Source organism: Medicago sativa, chromosome 7, assembly GCF_051527215.1.
Source record: "Medicago sativa cultivar Bolivia chromosome 7, Bolivia_mono, whole genome shotgun sequence".
Lineage (NCBI taxonomy): Eukaryota > Viridiplantae > Streptophyta > Magnoliopsida > Fabales > Fabaceae > Medicago > Medicago sativa.
Window position 1 is genome coordinate 10,975,323 of NC_140755.1, and position 18,969 is coordinate 10,994,291.

The 18,969-nt window shown below is 37.5% G+C and overlaps 1 protein-coding gene across 1 annotated transcript; it reads right to left on the minus strand.

The window, feature by feature from the left end:
• Window positions 1–357: 357 nt before the first annotated feature.
• On the minus strand, window positions 358–17,466 carry LOC146904195 (inactive poly [ADP-ribose] polymerase RCD1-like). The gene is made up of 7 exons (XM_085724786.1): window positions 16,604–17,466; window positions 16,431–16,470; window positions 1,505–1,706; window positions 1,336–1,394; window positions 902–1,057; window positions 728–823; window positions 358–528 (listed from the first exon to the last, which is right to left on the minus strand). Exons 1-7 carry the CDS (start codon window positions 17,464–17,466, stop codon window positions 481–483), a joined length of 1,464 nt encoding a protein of 487 aa, XP_085580912.1. The 3' UTR covers window positions 358–480.
• Window positions 17,467–18,969: the final 1,503 nt, after the last annotated feature.

Here is an 18,969-nt window from a genome sequence, read left to right on the forward strand (position 1 = left end):
GGAGCCACATGGGTGTTGACCCAGTCAAAATCAAGGGGGCTTGAATATTGCAAAAGAGAAAAACTTAGGGGGTTGGAAAGTGGTTTTTTTTAATAGAAGACCAAAATCGCAACTATGGCAAAGTTAGGGGGCCAAAAGTGCGTTTAAGCCTAAAAAGTATTATCTTCAAGTAAATGACTTTTACACTTTGGGAATTCAATTTTTTTAAATTGCTTATTAGTTAGGGCCCAAATTTTAGTTTTGTCTCACGACACCAAAATCTCATAAACAGGTTTGAATACATATGATCAATAGACATTTCAACATAAACCACTACAATTTCCAGAATCAAACATGTGCTACAGTTCCAGCTCAAAACTGAAAATTAGATGATAAAATGAAATTAAAAAAAAAAATCTCCTAGAAGAAAACAATGTCACAACTTTATGTTGACAATAGATAACTCGAAGTGAAAGATCTCTGCCTCCTCATTTTAAAGTCTCATTCTTGCTTAACGTTTGAGCCATTCGATCCACCACCTGGTGGTCTCTGCAAGAAGCCAACTAAACATTAGGAGGCACAATCAAATTGCAAGAGATAGATCATATGATTACACAATACAAAAGTTAAGCATAACATTAGTAACTACAACTTCAAGTAATTTTAATGGGTAGAGACGAAACAAGATCAAAAGATATATAGTACTTCAAACCAAATAAACTTATAGAAAATTAAATAAATTCAGTACCTTGGATACAACATTATATATTGCAGATTTCAGTACATTGTTTCCAACAATCGACCTCAACTTCGACACAAAATCAGCACAAGTAATCTTCCTTGTCTGCACAAGCACGACGTGATACATTAGTGATATTTTACTATTTAAGACATAAGCATAAATTGGACATCATTTACATACCATCAACAACGCGTATTGGGCGTCAATAAGAAACATAGTATGAGAAGGAACAATGTTTCTCATGGAAGATAAAAGCACGGAAAAAGGCATGGGTAAAGGCAGCCTGGTGGAACTTGGAGTTCTTCTGATGTTAGCAGGAACACTAGTAGCTTTTACCTAAGGCATCCCACAAACCAAAATTGTTTGGATAAAAGTAATAAAACAAAATAAGTATAGGATTAAAACCAGCAGATGAATCTCAAAAGATGAATGCCACAAAATGTTGCACATGAATGGGTTAAAATCATAAGATAAAAGAAATATTAGAATGGAAAGCTGTAAACTAAAGAAATCGTTGTTAGATTTTAAAAACAGTTAAAAAATTTGGTGATAACATTGCCTTTTACATAGAAAACTAGAAAAACATAAGAAGCAAAACTCGATAAAAATCTTACAGTGCCCACTGTAGAATGTTGACAGCCTTTTTTCTTACACTCATTTGAACAAAAATTTCCTGTTACAAAACAAAAACAAAAACATCATGTGTCATGATCAAGAAGACTTTTCCGTCGTTGAAAGAAATATTAAAGGAACATTACATTACATTACATTACATTACATTACCTTCAAAAACCAAAGGGTGCTTGAAGCTAACAACGAATTCTGGATAAATGTGTGTGTTCATATTCATGTTCCAAACCACATAGCACTTTGGGCATTGAACATCATCCACCCCATTATCGTATTCGCAACCACTTGAACGAAGTTGATTAGTGCCAGGACGAAGAAGCTCCATGTTCCCCATTATGACACGACATAGGAGCATGTAACATCCCGCTCATCAGCTAATGGAAATTTCATCTGCTAAATGTATCAGAGGACTAAGATTCATAGAAAGTGAGCATGATGAATAAAGTTAAGTACGACGAAAGATATTAATGAGTAATATCAGTCAAGCATGAGTTATGTATCAGAGTCAGGTAAACACGACTGAGACGAAGGACATTTAAGTAAACTCGCACAAAGGAGTATATAAGCGATTTTGGGGAAAAATATCTCATTTCCCACTTCACTTTCTCTCTCTAGGTTTGAGAGAAAGAATTGTTCTCTCCCTTCTCTCTAGCCACGCCACTCTCCCTCTCTACCATAATCTTTCTAAACTTCCTAACACATGGGATTAGTGATCAAGCATGAATCAAAGAAGCTTTGTGAGCAAGAAACATCAAGAAGGAGAAGTTTAGCATGATTAGAGGAACTTGGAAGTTAGGGTTTGAGCTTGAGAAAGATGGATCAAAGCTTGTTAGGTGCTGCAATTATCATGTGAGTTCTTAGATAGAACCCACCTTTGGGATTATGTGTTTGATTTTGCAAGAAAAACATGTATTATGTTAATTTTAGGAAAATGAGAATTTTATACCCTTGCCTTGATCTTGCTTGGTACATGTTAATATTGCTATGAAATAAGTTTAGAAATGTATATGTATGTTGCTGGATGTTTTGGTGCATTGCAGGAACCATTAGAATGAGTTTTGGGTCAAAAATTGGAAATTTGGTACCACAGACCCGAAGAACTACGCTATTAGCGAAATTCTACGCTAATAGCGTAGCTCCCCAGAAAAGCCACGCTCCAGGGGCGCTATTAGCGCAGCCCTCTGGACCAGCCAACATTCTTTTTGGCTGTTGGCTCAGTGTGGGTCGGTGGTGCGTTCCGATGCTTTTCTTTCAACGTTTTATAACTTTATAACCCCAAAACAACATCTAGGCAATGCACATAACATCAAATGATTCTTGAAATGGAAAACATGGTAATCTTAACATGTATGGCAAGGTTGGCATAGAGAGCTTTAGCCGAGTTATTCGGGTAGCAAAGAGCTAGGCATGGGATGAAAATAGAGCCTTGACATAGCTTGTCAAGAACTAGAATAATTAGTAAAGAATAGAATGCTAGGCATGAGTAGTATGCTTGCTTAGACGCGAAGTGACATAGAGTATTCTCTTCGCATAGAAGTTAGAGTGCCATACGAGTGTGGCAAGACGTGAATTGATTAGACATCTCTTCACAGAGCAAGTTAAACAAGCATATAGTTTACCTCTAGTTGGATCGTATAGGCATCCGAGGTAAAAGAGATAGCTAGCATAGATTTAATACTCATGCATTTATAGACCAAGACTTTAAAGTTAAGGTGCCATGTCTCTTGTGTCCACATTAGGTTGGTGCAAGGGGTTTCCATTAGGTGAAACGGGGTTAGCCGTAAGGAACCCGCATGTCACTTAGTAAGTAAGATGTAGTGGTCGTGTCTCTTGTGTCCACACTAGGTTGGTTCAAGAGGTTTCCATTAGGTGAAATGGGGTTAGCCGTAAGGATCCCGCACGTCACTGCAGGAGTGCCGTTGGTTATACCTTAGATAGGTTTCCATCGGATATATAGGGATTGCGCTCGGGGTTACTCCACTCGGGGCTTTCCGTAAAATGAACTCAGATAATATTTGTTTGTTAAACGCTAACTTAATGAATGAATCTGACTGTGCATATTATTAGATATACTATGTTATGTCATAGAGCCTTGACGTAGATCGTCAAGAATAGTAGAGCCTTGACGTAGATCATCAAGAATAGTAGAACATAGACGTAGATCGTCAAGAACTAGTATGATAGCAAGGTAGAATATGTTGTTAGATACAACATAGTTATGCATAGAGCAAGGATAGAGAAAGATATACCGATGACGATCTTAGGTTTCCCCTAATCGTCCGGTTTAGAATTGTGTCATGATTATAGTATGCTTAGGCCTCGATACGTAGAGCGTATTCTTGGCATTGCGGTTTTAGTTTCCCCTCGACCGCCATGACACGTATAGGATGTGAAGCCTATAACAAGTGAGATAAGACTAAGACGGCCCTAGTATGCACGACCGTCTAAGTATGGTAGTCCCCACACACGTATAATCAACCGGCAGGTTGTATTTTAGACACGTGGTGACCGTAGGTTTCCCCTTGAGGTTACCTATAGCCTAGGATTTAGGGGAACTCACTGAGACATTATGTCTCATCCCAATCCTTATTTGTTTCAGATAAACAGGTTGGATTAGCAAGCTAGTAGCTGAATGGATGATGCAACAAGTGTTCGTTCGTACCTGCTGCAGGATGACATGGATAATCAAGGATGCATTCATATTATTTTAGAGAAGTTGAGTTGTAATATTACGTACGAACGCATTTGGTTATATATATTCATTTGTAGCTGTTTTGTTGTAAATTTTTAATGTATCCAATACTAAACTTAACGCACGTGCTAGACATTCTAGATACGTCTAGTATGGGTGTTACATTTGGTATCAGAGCAGGTCGATTCAGATCGTGCCTTGGGTCATTAAGTTACAACAAAGGTAGTGGGACCATTGGATTCCGGGTAGATGTTCTAGTTGTTGTTGTTAGTTGAGCCTGATCAACTCAATTTAGCATTCGACGATTAGAATGGATGCCTGAGAGCTGAATAGGACCCTGGAGGAACGAAGTATGTGATGAAGATACACCGGAAAGTGTGAACTCGGAAGTGAGAGCTCGAAATGAGTACTAGTAAGAAGTTGATCGTGCCAGTAGGTGGCCGGTGAACTAAGCAAGTAGAAGTATGAATCCTCCGGGAATGTAAGAGAATGTTGAGAAGGGCCGTTCCGATAGTGTTGGGTAAGTTGTTAATGATACTTCATATACCCTTAAGTGAAGAATACAGAAATATCTTAGCAGGACCTGAAGCTTCAGTAAGGGTCGTAGTTGGAACGGAATTGTATTCCAGAAAGTAAGCGCAAGGCTACAAGATAGAGAGCAGTCGACGTAGGTTGACGGGATTAGTGGACTCTCAGGATTAGCGTTATGTTATTGAAGTTGTGGACTTGAATGTTCAAAGTAAACAAGATTCTAGTGTTCGGGAAGCTACGTTAAGCGGCAACGCAGAGAAGTAAGCTACTCGTAGCAGAAAAGGATCCAGTGAGAGTTTTATGTTATCAGGAATGAAGCATTAGTTTCTAAAGTGCCGAGAATCGTATCGAATTAGGTTGATGCTTGCCATGCATATGTGTAGAATATTTTATGATGCTAGGAAAGAATGATGTGCATTAGGTTACTTGAGAAATAAAAACTTATGCAAAGTATGTTTTAAAAAAAAAATTGAGTTGAAGAAACTCGTCAATAGCGAACCTGGAGCGAAATTTTTGGTTTTTTCCGAAAACTTTTAGTTCGTCTCTAGGGAATGCAGTGACTATTGAGGAGTTGTTTTCACCATCTTTTATGCAACGAGAAATTGTTTTGATATCGAGTGACGAATGCATATCACCCCCTAAAGTTTTAAAAAGGGAAAAAGGCATGGGCAACCATCAACGAAAATCGATTCGGTTAACGTGACTTTGGAAGTTAATGTGTCAAGAATAAGAATGAGTTTAGACCAAAAGTTTAGAGGCACCAGTATCTAGAATGGAAGTCACAGATGTGAAGTCGTGAAGCAAGAAGTTAAATGGTGCAAAGTCATATGAAATCACGAGGATTTTGGATTTCGCAGAGTTAAGAGTACCCCTCGAATCTATGTTTTGCTTGAAGAACTTGCGAAGGCTCGTTAGGATGCTGAGTTGTAAAGTTACATGATTTTAGAAAGACATACGCATATGGGTGATTGAAGTTGACATTTTTGAAACTCAAAATGAAATTTTGTAGGTACCAATTTGTTACGACTCGCGTAGTTGGGCTAAACTCACTAGAACTAAGACTTGATGGCACGTATGTGTTGTTAACTCGTTCTGTGAATTTAGAGTAACAATTGGGACATAGATTCAGTATATGTTTTTATTTAGTAGAAAAATCATCAACGTCAATGACCCGTGTGCTAATTTACGAAATTTTATTAGAAAGAAAAAAAAAAAATTAACGAGCAAGCATAGGAAGGATTGAGCAAAACATAGTATGCGAGATACGAAGCTACAGTGTTAGATGCATAAGGAAGTATGTCCGAGTGCAAGATTAGTCTACCATGGGATGTTGTAAGCGTGCTTCATGGAATAGTAGTTATGTAATAGCAAAGATGTGCTCCTTGAGTTAAGTTGCTCAGGAATAAGAGTAAGTATGACATTGATATGTCCAGAGGTAAGTTTCTTTGAGATTCAATCTTACTAGCAAAGAGTAGAGCAAGGTTGCAGAGTAGCCTGCAACATAGAAGTATCGAGCAGAGTTCAATCAGATATTAATGTAATGATAGAAGAAGAATAAAGTTCACTTCTCTCAACGGATCAGAGTATTGGTTGAAGCCAACCGGTGGGAATCAGAGTAGCGCAACGGAAGTTAAATAATTAATTAAGTTGCGAACAGTAGCCATGGAACATGGAATTTTGTAGTAAGAATTTTTGTGAAAAATGTTCGAGATAGAGATACCATTTCAGTGAGAAGTATTATGTGGAAAGCGAGGAGTTCTCGTTATGTTAAGTAAGTATAGATGCTTATGCAGCCAGTAATGATTAAAGTAAAAGTTTAAAGAAAGCATCTTCACTCAGGTAAGATGAGAAAGACTAGAGTTAACACAGATGAATTAATCGAGTTGCCTTTTTGGTGATGTCGAATTCGTAGAAGAGCTGTTGGTTAGTCAGAAAGAGTATGTGCTATGTTAATGGAGTACAATTTATGAGTTATGCCTGACGAAGTACATACCCTCTTATACCATACTTGTTAAATGATAACGATACTTTCCAGAATGGTGTCAAGCCATGATTTTATAACTTTTAAAGTTAAGATTGGTACTGAGGAACTTGGAACGGTGTTTATTTTAAAAACATGAAATTTCATATTGTTAAAACTGATGAGATACGTTGTAAGCGAGTAAGCTCACTTAAGACGTACAGACTTCAGGACCAGCTTGTTAGAGACAAGTATGAAGGAGAGTCGTAAAACCTTTTTCAGATATAGAGACTCGTCCTGTGGTTCTGCAGTACTAGTATAGACTCAGTTTTAAAATGATATTTTTCTAGTCGTGTATTTATTCATTCCAAGAACTTATGTACCAAAGTTTAGAAACTTTTAGAAACAAAAGCTAGAATGAGTATCGTTATTAACTAACAAGCAGTGGCATTAGAAGGTATGCAGAAACTATAGAGGGTAAAGTTTTTTTTAAATGAATGATAAGGCTCATGTGATATTAATGTCATACGGGATGCACGGATTTGTGCTTAGAGTGTTCAATGCAAGTGCAAAAGGACTTGGTAGAAAGTTTCAAGAGCATGTGAACCGCCAGATAGGTTAATAGATTGTCAGATGAATTAGTGTAGTTGATTTCACTTCTTCATGCCAAGCTAGACAAGTTACCCATGACTTGCAGTACAGGGAGATTATGAAGAGATAAAAAGGTTTCATAAGATTATGATTAGAGATGAGTAGAATCATCAAGATAAGTAGCATTAGTAAGAGGCAAAAGTCGCATGGTGCGGCAAGAAAGATTATGTATGTGTGATAAGATGTATGCATGATAAGCTGTGTTAGATACACGTAAGCACTGCAGGGCAAACCTGGATATCAGTAGAACTCCAGTTTAAAGGCAAATCCTGAGTGTTTCAGATAGAGAAAAGTTACTTAGATGCAGAGTTCATGCGAATCAGAGAAGGAATAGATCCGAGACAAGCAATCCTCATATGACAAAAGTTAGTTTTAAATCACTATGTTCTCAGATAGTTCTGAGATTTGAGGAAGATAGTAACATGGAAGAGACCATGTTCAATTATATGCGGAATGAGAAAAAGGATGAATTACATGCTTTGTTGAGAAAAGTATTCTTCAACCTCCCTAAAGTGGTTTTGATCAGACATTGTATAGCAGAAACCAAAGAAGGCAGGTTTTAGCCGCAGCAATGATTGTAGATGATTTCTAAATTTCGAGGACGAAATTTTTTTAAGGGGGGTAGAGTGTAACATCCCGCTCATCAGCTAATGGAAATTTCATCTGCTAAATGTATCAGAGGACTAAGATTCATAGAAAGTGAGCATGATGAATAAAGTTAAGTACGACGAAAGATATTAATGAGTAATATCAGTCAAGCATGAGTTATGTATCAGAGCCAGGTAAACACGACTGAGACGAAGGACATTTAAGTAAACTCGCACAAAGGAGTATATAAGCGATTTTGGGGAAAAATATCTCATTTCCCACTTCACTTTCTCTCTCTAGGTTTGAGAGAAAGAATTGTTCTCTCCCTTCTCTCTAGCCACGCCACTCTCCCTCTCTACCATAATCTTTCTAAACTTCCTAACACATGGGATTAGTGATCAAGCATGAATCAAAGAAGCTTTGTGAGCAAGAAACATCAAGAAGGAGAAGTTTAGCATGATTAGAGGAACTTGGAAGTTAGGGTTTGAGCTTGAGCAAGATGGATCAAAGCTTGTTAGGTGCTGCAATTATCATGTGAGTTCTTAGATAGAACCCACCTTTGGGATTATGTGTTTGATTTTGCAAGAAAAACATGTATTATGTTAATTTTAGGAAAATGAGAATTTTATACCCTTGCCTTGATCTTGCTTGGTACATGTTAATATTGCTATGAAATAAGTTTAGAAATGTATATGTATGTTGCTGGATGTTTTGGTGCATTGCAGGAACCATTAGAATGAGTTTTGGGTCAAAAATTGGAAATTTGGTACCACAGACCCGAAGAACTACGCTATTAGCGAAATTCTACGCTAATAGCGTAGCTCCCCAGAAAAGCCACGCTCCAGGGGCGCTATTAGCGCAGCCCTCTGGACCAGCCAACATGCTTTTTGGCTGTTGGCTCAGTGTGGGTCGGTGGTGCGTTCCGATGCTTTTCTTTCAACGTTTTATAACTTTATAACCCCAAAACAACATCTAGGCAATGCACATAACATCAAATGATTCTTGAAATGGAAAACATGGTAATCTTAACATGTATGGCAAGGTTGGCATAGAGAGCTTTAGCCGAGTTATTCGGGTAGCAAAGAGCTAGGCATGGGATGAAAATAGAGCCTTGACATAGCTTGTCAAGAACTAGAATAATTAGTAAAGAATAGAATGCTAGGCATGAGTAGTATGCTTGCTTAGACGCGAAGTGACATAGAGTATTCTCTTCGCATAGAAGTTAGAGTGCCATACGAGTGTGGCAAGACGTGAATTGATTAGACATCTCTTCACAGAGCAAGTTAAACAAGCATATAGTTTACCTCTAGTTGGATCGTATAGGCATCCGAGGTAAAAGAGATAGCTAGCATAGATTTAATACTCATGCATTTATAGACCAAGACTTTAAAGTTAAGGTGCCATGTCTCTTGTGTCCACATTAGGTTGGTGCAAGGGGTTTCCATTAGGTGAAACGGGGTTAGCCGTAAGGAACCCGCATGTCACTTAGTAAGTAAGATGTAGTGGTCGTGTCTCTTGTGTCCACACTAGGTTGGTTCAAGAGGTTTCCATTAGGTGAAATGGGGTTAGCCGTAAGGATCCCGCACGTCACTGCAGGAGTGCCGTTGGTTATACCTTAGATAGGTTTCCATCGGATATATAGGGATTGCGCTCGGGGTTACTCCACTCGGGGCTTTCCGTAAAATGAACTCAGATAATATTTGTTTGTTAAACGCTAACTTAATGAATGAATCTGACTGTGCATATTATTAGATATACTATGTTATGTCATAGAGCCTTGACGTAGATCGTCAAGAATAGTAGAGCCTTGACGTAGATCGTCAAGAATAGTAGAACATAGACGTAGATCGTCAAGAACTAGTATGATAGCAAGGTAGAATATGTTGTTAGATACAACATAGTTATGCATAGAGCAAGGATAGAGAAAGATATACCGATGACGATCTTAGGTTTCCCCTAATCGTCCGGTTTAGAATTGTGTCATGATTATAGTATGCTTAGGCCTCGATACGTAGAGCGTATTCTTGGCATTGCGGTTTTAGTTTCCCCTCGACCGCCATGACACGTATAGGATGTGAAGCCTATAACAAGTGAGATAAGACTAAGACGGCCCTAGTATGCACGACCGTCTAAGTATGGTAGTCCCCACACACGTATAATCAACCGGCAGGTTGTATTTTAGACACGTGGTGACCGTAGGTTTCCCCTTGAGGTTACCTATAGCCTAGGATTTAGGGGAACTCACTGAGACATTATGTCTCATCCCAATCCTTATTTGTTTCAGATAAACAGGTTGGATTAGCAAGCTAGTAGCTGAATGGATGATGCAACAAGTGTTCGTTCGTACCTGCTGCAGGATGACATGGATAATCAAGGATGCATTCATATTATTTTAGAGAAGTTGAGTTGTAATATTACGTACGAACGCATTTGGTTATATATATTCATTTGTAGCTGTTTTGTTGTAAATTTTTAATGTATCCAATACTAAACTTAACGCACGTGCTAGACATTCTAGATACGTCTAGTATGGGTGTTACATTTGGTATCAGAGCAGGTCGATTCAGATCGTGCCTTGGGTCATTAAGTTACAACAAAGGTAGTGGGACCATTGGATTCCGGGTAGATGTTCTAGTTGTTGTTGTTAGTTGAGCCTGATCAACTCAATTTAGCATTCGACGATTAGAATGGATGCCTGAGAGCTGAATAGGACCCTGGAGGAACGAAGTATGTGATGAAGATACACCGGAAAGTGTGAACTCGGAAGTGAGAGCTCGAAATGAGTACTAGTAAGAAGTTGATCGTGCCAGTAGGTGGCCGGTGAACTAAGCAAGTAGAAGTATGAATCCTCCGGGAATGTAAGAGAATGTTGAGAAGGGCCGTTCCGATAGTGTTGGGTAAGTTGTTAATGATACTTCATATACCCTTAAGTGAAGAATACAGAAATATCTTAGCAGGACCTGAAGCTTCAGTAAGGGTCGTAGTTGGAACGGAATTGTATTCCAGAAAGTAAGCGCAAGGCTACAAGATAGAGAGCAGTCGACGTAGGTTGACGGGATTAGTGGACTCTCAGGATTAGCGTTATGTTATTGAAGTTGTGGACTTGAATGTTCAAAGTAAACAAGATTCTAGTGTTCGGGAAGCTACGTTAAGCGGCAACGCAGAGAAGTAAGCTACTCGTAGCAGAAAAGGATCCAGTGAGAGTTTTATGTTATCAGGAATGAAGCATTAGTTTCTAAAGTGCCGAGAATCGTATCGAATTAGGTTGATGCTTGCCATGCATATGTGTAGAATATTTTATGATGCTAGGAAAGAATGATGTGCATTAGGTTACTTGAGAAATAAAAACTTATGCAAAGTATGTTTTAAAAAAAAAATTGAGTTGAAGAAACTCGTCAATAGCGAACCTGGAGCGAAATTTTCGGTTTTTTCCGAAAACTTTTAGTTCGTCTCTAGGGAATGCAGTGACTATTGAGGAGTTGTTTTCACCATCTTTTATGCAACGAGAAATTGTTTTGATATCGAGTGACGAATGCATATCACCCCCTAAAGTTTTAAAAAGGGAAAAAGGCATGGGCAACCATCAACGAAAATCGATTCGGTTAACGTGACTTTGGAAGTTAATGTGTCAAGAATAAGAATGAGTTTAGACCAAAAGTTTAGAGGCACCAGTATCTAGAATGGAAGTCACAGATGTGAAGTCGTGAAGCAAGAAGTTAAATGGTGCAAAGTCATATGAAATCACGAGGATTTTGGATTTCGCAGAGTTAAGAGTACCCCTCGAATCTATGTTTTGCTTGAAGAACTTGCGAAGGCTCGTTAGGATGCTGAGTTGTAAAGTTACATGATTTTAGAAAGACATACGCATATGGGTGATTGAAGTTGACATTTTTGAAACTCAAAATGAAATTTTGTAGGTACCAATTTGTTACGACTCGCGTAGTTGGGCTAAACTCACTAGAACTAAGACTTGATGGCACGTATGTGTTGTTAACTCGTTCTGTGAATTTAGAGTAACAATTGGGACATAGATTCAGTATATGTTTTTATTTAGTAGAAAAATCATCAACGTCAATGACCCGTGTGCTAATTTACGAAATTTTATTAGAAAGAAAAAAAAAAAAAAATTAACGAGCAAGCATAGGAAGGATTGAGCAAAACATAGTATGCGAGATACGAAGCTACAGTGTTAGATGCATAAGGAAGTATGTCCGAGTGCAAGATTAGTCTACCATGGGATGTTGTAAGCGTGCTTCATGGAATAGTAGTTATGTAATAGCAAAGATGTGCTCCTTGAGTTAAGTTGCTCAGGAATAAGAGTAAGTATGACATTGATATGTCCAGAGGTAAGTTTCTTTGAGATTCAATCTTACTAGCAAAGAGTAGAGCAAGGTTGCAGAGTAGCCTGCAACATAGAAGTATCGAGCAGAGTTCAATCAGATATTAATGTAATGATAGAAGAAGAATAAAGTTCACTTCTCTCAACGGATCAGAGTATTGGTTGAAGCCAACCGGTGGGAATCAGAGTAGCGCAACGGAAGTTAAATAATTAATTAAGTTGCGAACAGTAGCCATGGAACATGGAATTTTGTAGTAAGAATTTTTGTGAAAAATGTTCGAGATAGAGATACCATTTCAGTGAGAAGTATTATGTGGAAAGCGAGGAGTTCTCGTTATGTTAAGTAAGTATAGATGCTTATGCAGCCAGTAATGATTAAAGTAAAAGTTTAAAGAAAGCATCTTCACTCAGGTAAGATGAGAAAGACTAGAGTTAACACAGATGAATTAATCGAGTTGCCTTTTTGGTGATGTCGAATTCGTAGAAGAGCTGTTGGTTAGTCAGAAAGAGTATGTGCTATGTTAATGGAGTACAATTTATGAGTTATGCCTGACGAAGTACATACCCTCTTATACCATACTTGTTAAATGATAACGATACTTTCCAGAATGGTGTCAAGCCATGATTTTATAACTTTTAAAGTTAAGATTGGTACTGAGGAACTTGGAACGGTGTTTATTTTAAAAACATGAAATTTCATATTGTTAAAACTGATGAGATACGTTGTAAGCGAGTAAGCTCACTTAAGACGTACAGACTTCAGGACCAGCTTGTTAGAGACAAGTATGAAGGAGAGTCGTAAAACCTTTTTCAGATATAGAGACTCGTCCTGTGGTTCTGCAGTACTAGTATAGACTCAGTTTTAAAATGATATTTTTCTAGTCGTGTATTTATTCATTCCAAGAACTTATGTACCAAAGTTTAGAAACTTTTAGAAACAAAAGCTAGAATGAGTATCGTTATTAACTAACAAGCAGTGGCATTAGAAGGTATGCAGAAACTATAGAGGGTAAAGTTTTTTTTAAATGAATGATAAGGCTCATGTGATATTAATGTCATACGGGATGCACGGATTTGTGCTTAGAGTGTTCAATGCAAGTGCAAAAGGACTTGGTAGAAAGTTTCAAGAGCATGTGAACCGCCAGATAGGTTAATAGATTGTCAGATGAATTAGTGTAGTTGATTTCACTTCTTCATGCCAAGCTAGACAAGTTACCCATGACTTGCAGTACAGGGAGATTATGAAGAGATAAAAAGGTTTCATAAGATTATGATTAGAGATGAGTAGAATCATCAAGATAAGTAGCATTAGTAAGAGGCAAAAGTCGCATGGTGCGGCAAGAAAGATTATGTATGTGTGATAAGATGTATGCATGATAAGCTGTGTTAGATACACGTAAGCACTGCAGGGCAAACCTGGATATCAGTAGAACTCCAGTTTAAAGGCAAATCCTGAGTGTTTCAGATAGAGAAAAGTTACTTAGATGCAGAGTTCATGCGAATCAGAGAAGGAATAGATCCGAGACAAGCAATCCTCATATGACAAAAGTTAGTTTTAAATCACTATGTTCTCAGATAGTTCTGAGATTTGAGGAAGATAGTAACATGGAAGAGACCATGTTCAATTATATGCGGAATGAGAAAAAGGATGAATTACATGCTTTGTTGAGAAAAGTATTCTTCAACCTCCCTAAAGTGGTTTTGATCAGACATTGTATAGCAGAAACCAAAGAAGGCAGGTTTTAGCCGCAGCAATGATTGTAGATGATTTCTAAATTTCGAGGACGAAATTTTTTTAAGGGGGGTAGAGTGTAACATCCCGCTCATCAGCTAATGGAAATTTCATCTGCTAAATGTATCAGAGGACTAAGATTCATAGAAAGTGAGCATGATGAATAAAGTTAAGTACGACGAAAGATATTAATGAGTAATATCAGTCAAGCATGAGTTATGTATCAGAGTCAGGTAAACACGACTGAGACGAAGGACATTTAAGTAAACTCGCACAAAGGAGTATATAAGCGATTTTGGGGAAAAATATCTCATTTCCCACTTCACTTTCTCTCTCTAGGTTTGAGAGAAAGAATTGTTCTCTCCCTTCTCTCTAGCCACGCCACTCTCCCTCTCTACCATAATCTTTCTAAACTTCCTAACACATGGGATTAGTGATCAAGCATGAATCAAAGAAGCTTTGTGAGCAAGAAACATCAAGAAGGAGAAGTTTAGCATGATTAGAGGAACTTGGAAGTTAGGGTTTGAGCTTGAGCAAGATGGATCAAAGCTTGTTAGGTGCTGCAATTATCATGTGAGTTCTTAGATAGAACCCACCTTTGGGATTATGTGTTTGATTTTGCAAGAAAAACATGTATTATGTTAATTTTAGGAAAATGAGAATTTTATACCCTTGCCTTGATCTTGCTTGGTACATGTTAATATTGCTATGAAATAAGTTTAGAAATGTATATGTATGTTGCTGGATGTTTTGGTGCATTGCAGGAACCATTAGAATGAGTTTTGGGTCAAAAATTGGAAATTTGGTACCACAGACCCGAAGAACTACGCTATTAGCGAAATTCTACGCTAATAGCGTAGCTCCCCAGAAAAGCCACGCTCCAGGGGCGCTATTAGCGCAGCCCTCTGGACCAGCCAACATGCTTTTTGGCTGTTGGCTCAGTGTGGGTCGGTGGTGCGTTCCGATGCTTTTCTTTCAACGTTTTATAACTTTATAACCCTAAAACAACATCTAGGCAATGCACATAACATCAAATGATTCTTGAAATGGAAAACATGGTAATCTTAACATGTATGGCAAGGTTGGCATAGAGAGCTTTAGCCGAGTTATTCGGGTAGCAAAGAGCTAGGCATGGGATGAAAATAGAGCCTTGACATAGCTTGTCCAGAACTAGAATAATTAGTAAAGAATAGAATGCTAGGCATGAGTAGTATGCTTGCTTAGACGCGAAGTGACATAGAGTATTCTCTTCGCATAGAAGTTAGAGTGCCATACGAGTGTGGCAAGACGTGAATTGATTAGACATCTCTTCACAGAGCAAGTTAAACAAGCATATAGTTTACCTCTAGTTGGATCGTATAGGCATCCGAGGTAAAAGAGATAGCTAGCATAGATTTAATACTCATGCATTTATAGACCAAGACTTTAAAGTTAAGGTGCCATGTCTCTTGTGTCCACATTAGGTTGGTGCAAGGGGTTTCCATTAGGTGAAACGGGGTTAGCCGTAAGGAACCCGCATGTCACTTAGTAAGTAAGATGTAGTGGTCGTGTCTCTTGTGTCCACACTAGGTTGGTTCAAGAGGTTTCCATTAGGTGAAATGGGGTTAGCCGTAAGGATCCCGCACGTCACTGCAGGAGTGCCGTTGGTTATACCTTAGATAGGTTTCCATCGGATATATAGGGATTGCGCTCGGGGTTACTCCACTCGGGGCTTTCCGTAAAATGAACTCAGATAATATTTGTTTGTTAAACGCTAACTTAATGAATGAATCTGACTGTGCATATTATTAGATATACTATGTTATGTCATAGAGCCTTGACGTAGATCGTCAAGAATAGTAGAGCCTTGACGTAGATCGTCAAGAATAGTAGAACATAGACGTAGATCGTCAAGAACTAGTATGATAGCAAGGTAGAATATGTTGTTAGATACAACATAGTTATGCATAGAGCAAGGATAGAGAAAGATATACCGATGACGATCTTAGGTTTCCCCTAATCGTCCGGTTTAGAATTGTGTCATGATTATAGTATGCTTAGGCCTCGATACGTAGAGCGTATTCTTGGCATTGCGGTTTTAGTTTCCCCTCGACCGCCATGACACGTATAGGATGTGAAGCCTATAACAAGTGAGATAAGACTAAGACGGCCCTAGTATGCACGACCGTCTAAGTATGGTAGTCCCCACACACGTATAATCAACCGGCAGGTTGTATTTTAGACACGTGGTGACCGTAGGTTTCCCCTTGAGGTTACCTATAGCCTAGGATTTAGGGGAACTCACTGAGACATTATGTCTCATCCCAATCCTTATTTGTTTCAGATAAACAGGTTGGATTAGCAAGCTAGTAGCTGAATGGATGATGCAACAAGTGTTCGTTCGTACCTGCTGCAGGATGACATGGATAATCAAGGATGCATTCATATTATTTTAGAGAAGTTGAGTTGTAATATTACGTACGAACGCATTTGGTTATATATATTCATTTGTAGCTGTTTTGTTGTAAATTTTTAATGTATCCAATACTAAACTTAACGCACGTGCTAGACATTCTAGATACGTCTAGTATGGGTGTTACAGAGCATATACTTAATTCCCTTTTCGTCGACATCACAATAAAGTGAACTGTGAACATGGGAAAACTAAATCCTCTGAGAAATCCAACAGAATAATCTTGATATAATAACAACAACAACAACAACAACAACAATAATAATAAAAATGTATGAGGTTCAATGTTGATCATATAATAACTAACCAGAGAGAAGGGTAGGTAACAGCTGCAAGATGAACACCAAAGCCATATATGCATCTGGGCGGAGATAGCTCATAGTGACTAAGTCCATATTCCATCATTGTTGACAATTCCTTTTTAGAACAAGCAAGCCACGCATATCGAACATTAGCATCCCCTCGAACTCCATTTGTGATATTAGCTTGCTTCTGGAATAACTGCAGTCGTGTTTGCATTAACCTTCCCGAGTTGCGATAAATGTCAACAATATTAGACTCGCTAATGCCAAAAGAACCCATTCCTTTAAGAAACATCTTCTGTACATAATCCACATCCAATATTCCATATAAAGATTCAGTATAATAATCTAAATCTTGCTTATTAGCTATAGAAACAAATCCAACTCCCATTTTGGTAGTGATAGCATGACCGTCAGCTTTAGGGAAAAAGTAATTCCCTTCCTCATCAACCCAAGCAATGGGTTGTTGCAAACATGTTTTTAGATCCACCTGATACATATGCAAAAAATCTAGCACAACCTCCTGGCCATCTAACTCTACCTCTACAAATGCCTTCTTAGTTTTGAAATCTTTCTTAACCAAGTCAACAACATCCTCTGGATAGTTAATCCATCTACCATTTTTATAAAACATCAAACGTTTTGGTATCCCACTTTTCTTATAGTTCAAATAATAACTAACCAATGACTTGGAAATATCAGGACAAGAATCATCTGGTGTGCATACATCTCTAGCCAACGTCATTTGTTTGTCAACCACATTTGTTGGTGCCGAAACTCCAGTCTGACGTTCAACACATTGGGCATCCCTCTTTCGCTTTTGACTGAGTGAAACTCCACCCAATGCCTTTGAAGGTTTCTCTTCCATTTTTACTACTAGACCTTGAGCAACGAAAATATTTGGCAGTCCCTGGATGTTTAAAATATTTAAGAATATTGAAATAGTAGAAATCATCATATGCTCACCATAATAATATAATGTTCATAGAATAATAAAGATAAATTGTTAGTCAATAAGAGCATTCCCTTAACGGCAAAACAAGTAAATTTTAACAATTGCAAAGGTATTTTAACAGTACAAACATATCATAATGGAATATTATATTAAAGCAGAGCTTTTTTTTTGTCATTATTAAAGCTGAGTTTAAAGGTTACCTCAACATCATATTGTTGGATTACTACAAATTTACTAGAATGCCAAATGTGGACATTCATGCTCTACAATTCTACATAAGACAATCCATGTAAAGTCATACTCGTAAAGTATATTGAAGTGGCCTTTGTTGGCACCTAGTTTCAAACAAAACAAATCTATTTCTACAAATATTTCTATGGTCCCCAAAAAGCTTAATGCATTTCCCACTCACTCATAAAAAAAAGTTGTGTAGAAAAAGTTTCTTAAGAAAAACTAGTATGGGTTCTCAAGAAATCCATCATCATTTTCACCATCTAGCATGCATGAAAGGGTTAGACATACCAACAAAACTGATATTTACTAAGTGTTGAAGTTAAAGAATAAAAGCATAAAAACCATGCCTAAAACACGATTAAAACAAAAAAAAATGAAACGCGATAAAGAAATTACGCTAAATTGACAATAGTAACAGGAAAAAAATGATGCCTATCCAACACTCGAGAAATTGTTCATGTTCTTCTCAGGGGCATCTCTACTCATGGTAAATGAATTTTACAATATAAAAGATAATAACTCTTTAGAAAAAGAAAATCGTACTTGACTTAATCAAAATTTAATACAAACAATTGTTCAAAAAAAAAATTAAAACAAACAAGGTCTTGCATGCACCATTCACCAATCCCAACCAAAGAAATTGTATTAATATTTTTCTCAAATTTAAATAAATAATTATACAAAACCACACACCTTTGTGATTTTTTTAAGCAAAAATTTAAAGTTGAAATGCATCATTAAGAATTACTGACATCCCAACACTGTTGGCATCAAAGTAATCCAACAATCATCTACAACACCCCGAAAAAAATCATTCAAAATCATCTGCGAGTTTTAATATCTCTTCAAATAGTAAAATCATCCCTAAAAAATGATCGAAAATAAAGTCTCAATTCAAACATAAAGAACAAAAACAAACTAACTTGATCCCCTTAAACCAACTTATCCATTACACGCTCGGTAAAAAAACAAAAACAAAGTAAATTACAATCGTTCAAACTCAAAATTAAAAACAACTAATAACAATAATAAAGACTAGGCTTTGAAATTATACCTTAATGAAGAAACACACACAATACTAGAAAACCAAAAAATTTCAAAAGTAATTGGTTCTAACTTTGAAATTGTGCATCCAATTAGGGGAGTAAGGGGTCCTTTTTATATTGATTCTAACCCAATAAG

What these genes read in the sequence shown, in the direction of transcription:
- LOC146904195 (XM_085724786.1), bottom strand. Translation starts at nt 17,466, where the DNA reads ATGGAAGAGAAACCTTCAAAGGCATTGGGTGGAGTTTCACTCAGTCAA. An exon ending in ACGAAAAGGGAATTAAGTAT is followed by an intron (nt 1,707 to 16,430) that starts ATGCTCTGTAAC and finishes GCGGGATGTTAC; the next exon opens with ATGCTCCTATGTCGTGTCAT. An exon ending in TATATAATGTTGTATCCAAG is followed by an intron (nt 529 to 727) that starts GTACTGAATTTA and finishes GGCTTCTTGCAG; the next exon opens with AGACCACCAGGTGGTGGATC.